Source organism: Pinus tabuliformis, chromosome 6 (genome assembly GCF_031772625.1).
Source record: "Pinus tabuliformis cultivar Carrire ecotype Pingquan chromosome 6, CPIR1, whole genome shotgun sequence".
NCBI lineage: Eukaryota > Viridiplantae > Streptophyta > Pinopsida > Pinales > Pinaceae > Pinus > Pinus tabuliformis.
In genome coordinates this window covers 1,768,419,901-1,768,428,329 of record NC_142292.1, presented here as the reverse complement: position 1 = coordinate 1,768,428,329, position 8,429 = coordinate 1,768,419,901, and the positions used below count along the sequence as shown (strand labels likewise).

The window sequence follows — 8,429 nt, the reverse complement described above, 5'->3', positions numbered from 1 at the left end:
TTTTTAATAATTATAATTGAATAATTACCTTTAAACAAAGTGTAATTAATTATATTGAATATTTATCAAGCTTTTTCTAACTTCACTAAAAACTACACAAACATATATATATAACAATCATCATTCTATTTTAACAATTATTGCACTTCTTTGCTTCATCTACTCTTGATTTCTACACCAATATATTACATTTGTCAATTTAACTTAACATTTATATCTAAAATAACATACACATGTTATAAGGCTCAATTGCATATTAGAATATTAATCTCAAAAAATTGTTTATTCAATGCATAATATGATAATTACTTAACAAAGACTATTTCAGATGCTTTCATTTCCAAAAGGCATTCTATTGGTCTTTCTATCCATGGAATTGTATGGAAATAGAACTCATTTATTTTTTTTAATAAATTTTATATATTGTAAATAAAATTATGGAAATAAAACTCATTTATTTATTTTTAATAAATTTTATATATTATAAATAAAATTATGTTTAACATAATATTTTTAATGTTTCAAAAAAAAGAAAAAGTGAAAAGATATTAAAATTTAATGAAAGAATTATTTTTGAATATTTTGAATTGGTTTGAAAATAAATGAAATATTATTGGATAAAAAATAAAATAAAAATCACAATTTTTATTAAAATTGAGTTAAAAGTTTTCATCAAATTTTTATTAGACCCAATCCTTACGATGTGATTAATCACGAAGACTTTTCTCTAAATTGATGGATCACAAAAGTCTTAGATCTAACAAAATTTATTCATTTTAATAATTTTTAACTTTTTCATTTGATGTCCATGGGGTTTTAGAGAGGTGCTTTGTTAAAACACTTGTTGATGTGAAGTCATAGATTTAGTCATGCCAAATTACAAAAAAATAACTTATTTCATTTGATTACATTAAGTTGCAAAATACTAATCAACTTATTAATGAGAAAATAATTTTCAATTAAAAAATAAACTAGTTTCTTGTGCTTAAACTAATGTTCATTCACATTATCATTAATAAATAAATATTTTTCAATTAAAAAATAAACTATTTTCATTTTTTAAGTTGAGCATGAGCACATGCTTATATAACGTCTTTTCCAGAAAGAAAATAAAATTTTAAAATAAAAATAATTTTATGTAAAGATTTGATTATTAAAATATGTTTCTCTTCAAACTTGAACTCAATTTTTTTTAGTAATTTTTGTTTGTTTGTTTGTAAAAGACATGTTTTTAATCATTAAATCTGCAAATTAGCCATATGAATTAAATGTTTGGTAAACACAAATAAGCATCAATCCATGATAATAATCAACACATTTTGCCAAAAAAAAAATTAATTTATAAAAATAAACTTCATTATAGCTTTATTTTAAATTATGTATTATTAATTATAAAAATAATCAATATATGAATTAAACCTATAATCATTTTAAAATACATGTAACAATATTCTTAACCATGGAAATTCTTAATTTGTAAATAGTTTTTTTTACAATACCATGGTTTATCAATACCATGCCCAATGCCCAGATATATATTGATATTTTTTTAATTAATTAAATTAAACTCAATCAATTAAATAAACATAACTAATTTGGAGATAAAAACTTAATTCTAACCCATAATTAAATTAAAATTATAAAAAACATATTATAATTATTAAAAATTACGATAAATAATAATAATAATAATTATTTAATATTATTAAAAAAATTATTATTATTATTATTTAATATTATTAAAAAAATACCAACCCTAACATTAACATTATCTTATATTATTTAGGAGAGCATGCTTGTCCGGAGAAGTAACTAGTATCAATCTATTGGAACTAAGAACATCCCTAATTGGTAAGAATGCATCCAATTGATCGGCCTTCTCTACATTATTTAAAACTGTCATTGCATTACAAGAAGCTAGGTACCGTTTAAGGATTATCACACCTTGGTCCACAATCTCAATTTTAATATCCATGTGTGTCAAGTCCTTAATGAGCTTCATTTGCAAATCAACCAGTGTCAAGTCCTTAATGAGCTTCATTTGCAAATCAACCAGAGATTTTCTAGCTGCAGTTTCACTAACATCACAAAAAAAAGAGGATCCATCATACTCAGAGCACCTGCGGTTGAAGATCTGTTTCACCAAAGTGGTTTTCCCAATACCACTAACACCTACAATTCCCACGACCCTGGCCTGGACGTCACGCTCCTGCCCCTGCTGCGACAGCACTGTACTTTCAAAGTCTTGTAGCTTATCATCCAAACCAGTTGGAATTTTAGCCACAAAAAACGGTGTTTTTGGACCTTTTTTCAATACATTTGGCACAACTTCGTCCAAGAGCTACTGCTCGTTCCTGGATGAATAACCAATGAGACACGCCTGGGTAAATATGAAGTGTTGGTTGAGGAATAAGGATAACGATCACACATCTAACAACAACACATGCACTATGATTTATTCTGAAAAACCACATGGTGGAAACATCAGAACATCCCCAAAACTTGTGACATGGAAAATCCCCAAATTTGGTGACATGTAATAGGATATACTCAATACCACAGGTCTCTCATTGATTCAAAGTAGCCGAAACTACAACTGCTAACGATAATATCATATACCGATAATATCAACTACACAAAATAGTTAAAAATGTTTAACCATTAAAGCCCTTCAGTTCGCAACCCTTCAGATTTGCGACATGAGAAAGAGCAGCTCTCCAGCCTTGAATGGTAGCGGAGTCGTGGCGTGGCTTCTCTCCATTAGTTTCAGGGTCGCTGCTTGTCTTCTGCTCGAGTTTTTTCAGGGCTTCAGCGTATGCTCCTTTTTTGTCGTTCCACCTGACCTCAGAAGGCTCGACATTGAAAAATATTGGAACAACGGGAGCCCCGGACTTGAGCATAAGGACTAGTTCGTCCAGGCACCATGTCGATTCCGCATAAGTCAGAGAAAAAATCGCAATGTGCACAGAAGCCACTCGAAAAGCGGCTTCGATTTGAGACTTGATGTTGTGTCTGGCCTGCAGTTCAGGCCTGTCCAGAAACGGCCACAATCCATGTTCACGAAGGCGCTTGTCGAGATGGCTAACGAAGGTGTTTTTAACATCGGGGACAAGAGGTCCAGGCAGAAGCAGCTGAAGCATCGCCCTTCTGTTGCGGTGCTGTGGGTAGGTTTGCCATTGGGATGAATGGATGGACTGATAGGCTGAGACAATGAATAAGAAGAATAGCTGAAAACTGTAAGTAAGAAGCTGCAACCGACGGCTCACCAAACGCGTATCGCACTATGGGTGGAAAGGATGTGCTGTATCTCAACCAGTATTGTAATGTTATTTTACAACCCCCAAAAATTGTTGGGTATTTTTGATGGGGAAAATACCAAAAAAACCAAGAATTCAAACACACAGAGGCAATGCTCTGTTTCTACCTTTCCAGGATCTTTTGTTCTCAAGCAAGACTAAAAAAATTTCACTAAGAGACAGAGTATTTCACCACCATAAAACATTCTACTCATTAAAACCTAATGCAAAGATTTACCACTGTAAAATCCCTTTTGTATTCACTGCTGTGAAAGACAACTTACTGCTGTAATAAAAGTTTACATAAGTTTACTGCTGTAAATAAAAATTATACAGGCTTACAAAAATCGCTTCACCATTTCCTTTATGCACTGCTGTGCAAAACCACACATGGTTTTCCCTTTTACTGCACCTTCGTTTTACAATGCTCCACACAGGAAAAATTTCAACCCACGAGCTCTTTTCATTTGGCTCTGTATTCTCTTTCGCTGCTGCGAACACACTTACATTTACCTCCCGTGTGTTATGTATATTAAAAAGTCAACACACTCGAAAACATAAAAAACTTATTACATACGTTTTCACATTTAATACATGCCGTATATAAGAAATATATATAAAAGACATATATAATACGTGCCCATATTCACATTAAAAAGGCCCACCAAAAACTTGTACCAATCATTAACTCATTCATCTACCGCGGTCAACCATAAATCTTTCACTCCACGCAAAACATTGAATTGATGTGGGTTCGTATGCAGCTCCAGGTGATCACCGGCGGTGGAAAGTGGAGCAGATCCGACGGTGGATAACCATATCGGAAGACCAACAAGTGCTGGACGTTATCACCCGAGAAAATGACGTTGGAGTACGTCAGGGGTGAACCACGTGTCAGCCCCAAATTTTCTCGGGTTCGATCATCGGAAAAGTTGCTTTGCCTGAAATCAACCCAAGAGCTTTCCGACGAGATTGTTGACCGGTTTCTGGCAGCTGTTACCGCTGCGGTAGAAATTACAAATTTAACACTCCCCTTTAATTTCAACAGCTGGGAATTCTATCATACCCAGACACTTCCTCAAAAATTCAAAGCTTTTCTGATCCAGTGGCTTTGTCAAGATGTCTGCTACCTGTTCTTGAGTCCTGCAATGTTCTAGGACTATTTCTCCATTGTTCACCAATTCTCTGATGTAGTGAAACCTTGTATCAATGTGTTTCGTTCTCTTATTAAACACTGAATTCTTTGACAGTGCAATAGCTGAGCTATTGTCACAAAAAATCACTGTCGCTTTTGCCTGCTCTTGGCCTAAGCTTCTCAACATTCTTCTCATCCACACTGCTTGACATGCTGCTGCTGTTGCTGCCACATATTCAGCCTCTGCTGTAGACAATGCTACAATGGACTGCTTCTTAGAAGCCCATGAAATGGCTCCTGAACCCATATGAAAAACATAACCGGAAGTGCTCTTCCGATCATCTACACTTCCAGCCCAATCACTGTCAGTGTATCCAATCAAATCTGAATGTTCTGAGGCATGATATAAAATTCCAAACATTTTGGTACCTTTGACATACCTCAAAATTCTTTTTGCTGCCTGCCAATGTGCCTCCTTTGGCCTCTCCATAAATATGGAAATCAAGCTAAGAACATACATTAAATCAGGCCTAGTTGCTGTTAAATACATAAGGCTGCCCACAATGCTTTTATACAAGCTAGGATCAAAATCCTTGCCGCTGTCCTCTCTGCTGAGTTTTAATCCCATCACTGTGGGAGTGATTGCTGCCTTGCATTCTTGCATGTTAAATCTACCCAAAACTTGATTTACATATCTTGCTTGAGATATAAAAATTCCTTTTTCATTTTGATCTACTTCTATGCCTAAGAAGTATCTCAACAAACCCATGTCAGTCATTTCAAATTCATCCTTCATGACTGATTTAAAATTCTCAATAAGATAAATATCATTTCCAGTGAAAATAACATCATCTACATACAAGACAACAATTAAAATTTTACCATCCTTTTCCTTGATGTAGACTGTGGGTTCTCCTTCACATTTTTCAAATTCATTTTCCAATAGATATGAATCTATCCTGCTGTACCATGCTCTTGGCGCTTGCTTCAGCCCATAAAGAGCTTTCTTCAATTTGCACACTTTGTGCTCTTCACCTTTCTTCTCATATCCGAGAGGCTGTTCCACATAGACCTCTTCCATTAACACTCCATTTAGGAATGCTGATTTCACATCCATTTGGTAGACTTTCCATTTGTTTTGTGCTGCTATGGACAACATTGCTCTCACTGTTTCCATTCTTGCAACCGGGGCGAAAGTCTCCTCATAATCTCTCCCATACTGCTGCTTGTAGCCTTTGACAACCAGCCTTGCCTTGTGTCTTTCAATCTTGCCTTCAGCATTGCTCTTGGTCTTGTAGACCCATTTCACACCAATGACTTCTTTGCCTTTTGGTAACTCAACCAAATCCCATGTTTTGTTTCTCTCTATGGCATTCATTTCCTCATCCATAGCTTCTATCCATTTCCTATCTTTAATTTCATCCTCGAAATGAATAGGATCATCAACATGACAAAACAAGGCAAATAAGGAATTCATTCCTTCTTCGTAAATTTCACATAGATTTCTAAACTTCTTACCTCGTTCACTTGGTGTGCAAGTGCTTGAAGATGCACTTGAATTTCCTCCTTGTGGTGTGCTTGGAGAAGCACTCTCATTGATCCTTAATGGTGTACCTTGTTGTCCTTGTGTTGTCCTCAATGGTGTCCCTTGCTGTCCTTGTGTTGGCACTACTGTTTGGGGATGTATTTCAGCCACCTCCTCATCATCTTCATCATGAGACAAACAGTTTTTGACATTCACTGTTTTCTCTATGCTTCCATCCCAAGCTTCCTCTTCAATGAATTGAACATCCCTGCTGACAAAGAACTTCTTGGTAGATGGAATGTACAGCCTGTAGGCTTTGGATTCATCACTGTATCCAATGAAGATGCATTTCTCCCCTTTGCTGTCCAACTTCCTCCTTAGCTGATCTGGTATGTGTGCATAGGCCACACATCCAAAAACTCTCATGTGGGTGACTCCTTGCTTTCTCCCACTCCATGCCTCTTCTGGCACTTTGTTCAAGACTGCTTTTGTAGGACACCTGTTCAATATATAAACTGCACTATGTACAGCTTCAGCCCAATACTCATTTGGCAAATGCTTTGCCTTCAGCATGCTCCTCGCCATATCCATGATGGTTCTGTTTTTCCTTTCAGCAACTCTGTTTTGCTGAGGAGTGTACCTTGCTGTAAATTGTTTGTGAATTCCATTTTCTCTACAGAATCTTAGGAATTCCTTGGAGATATACTCACCTCCTCTATCAGTTCTCAAAACTTTAATGTGCAGCCCGCTTTGGTTTTCAACAAATGCCTTGAAGTTTTGGAATTTCTCAAACACTTCACTTTTGTTTTTAAGGAAATATATCCAAGTCTTTCTTGTACAGTCATCAATGAATGTCAAGAAATATAGGCTGCCAGCTAATGATGGAGCTTGCATTGGTCCACACAAATCTGAGTGGATAATCTCTAAGGGTGCCTTTGCCCTTATAATTTTCCCTGATGGAAAACTTTCTCTATGTTGTTTTCCCAAAATACAACCTTCACAAAGGCTGTCTGGCTTCTCTATCAAAGGTAATCCTCTTACCATTCCTTTTCTGCTCAATAGATTTAGACCTCCAAAATTTAGATGCCCGAATCTCAAGTGCCATAACCAGTTCTCATCCTTTGGCATGCTTTGGAAGGCCTCTTGGGTGACTGTTGCCATTTCCCTTTTGTTCTTCAAGTCTGCCCTGATCCTGAGAGGGAACATCCTGTTCCTTGTCATCTTCACTTCAGCAATGCATCTTTTGCTGGGTGGTATATCCATGATGGTGCATACATCATTTTTAAAGAAAACATTGTACCCCTTATGGACAAGCTTTCCAATACTCAAGAGATTACATCTCATTCCGGGGACATAGTATACATCTGCTATGGTTTTCCTTTCTCCTTGCTTTGAAAGTATTTTTATTTCTCCTTTTCCCATAACAGACACTTTACTATCAGTTCCTAGTGTGACTTATGATTTCACATTTTTATCTAGGGCAGAAAAGAAAGCTATGTTTCCGGTCATATGGTTGCTGCAACCTGAGTCTAAAAACCATATGTCCTCACTATGTGTTTCAGCCATGTTACAAGCTAACAGGACATTTTCTTGACTGCTGTTTTCTCTTGTAACATTTGCATTTTGTCTGCTGTTCATATCATGCTGTTTCTTTCTACAATCACTAGCATAATGTCCATATTTTTTGCAATAATAGCATTAAACATTAGATTTATCATACCTTTGTCCTTGAGCCTGATACTGATCTCTTTGTTGGCTGCTGCCTTGACCTTGGTTCTGATTTGGATTGCTGCCTCTTCCTTGTGCATTTGATGGGCTGTTCCTTCCACCTCTGTTCTGGCTTCTGCCTCTTCCTCTTCGGTTTCCTCTGCCTTGACCTCTTCCTCTTCCAAAGGACATCTAGGTCTTGAAGGCTTGCTCAAGAGATGAGTTTTCATTCCTACTCAACCTCTGCTCATGTGCTATCAGTGATGCATGTAGCTCATCAACTGGATAGTTTGAGAGATCCTTTGTCTCTTCAATGGTGGTGACTATGGCATCAAACCTTGAGGGTAAGACCCTCAATATTTTCTCCACAATCCTTCTGTCTTCAATGGTTTCTCCATGAGTTCTCATTTGTGTGATTACACCAATCACATGAGTGAAGAATGAGTCAATGTTATCTGACTCCTTCATGTACAGATTCTCAAAATCCTTTCTCAGCAATTGTAGTTTTGCTGTCTTCACTCTCTCCATGCCTTGATAGGCTGTCTTGAGGGTTGGCCATGCTTCATTGGCTGTCTTAGCTGCTGCTAACCTTGGAAACATACTCTGGTCTACTGCTAGATACAACAACACACGGGCTTTTGAATCTTTCTTCCTATTGTTCTTCAGCAGATCCTTCTCTCCTTGAGTTAATGCATTGAACTCAGTTTCATCTGCTGGTTCTTCAAAGCCTTCTTCAACTATTTCCCATAAATCTTGGGAAGCAAGC

At 36.3% G+C, this 8,429-nt stretch overlaps 2 protein-coding genes across 2 annotated transcripts; both read right to left on the bottom strand.

The window, feature by feature from the left end:
• Positions 1–1,768: 1,768 nt before the first annotated feature.
• Positions 1,769–2,536, bottom strand: LOC149266027 (disease resistance protein Roq1-like). The gene is made up of 2 exons (XM_089406868.1): positions 2,470–2,536; positions 1,769–2,304 (listed from the first exon to the last, which is right to left on the bottom strand). The coding sequence occupies exons 1-2, from the start codon at positions 2,534–2,536 to the stop codon at positions 1,769–1,771; spliced, it is 603 nt and encodes a 200-aa protein (XP_089262994.1).
• Positions 2,537–2,654: 118 nt separating this feature from the next.
• On the bottom strand, positions 2,655–3,140 carry LOC149266026 (toll/interleukin-1 receptor-like protein). The gene has a single exon (XM_089406867.1). It carries the CDS (start codon positions 3,138–3,140, stop codon positions 2,655–2,657), a length of 486 nt encoding a protein of 161 aa, XP_089262993.1.
• Positions 3,141–8,429: the final 5,289 nt, after the last annotated feature.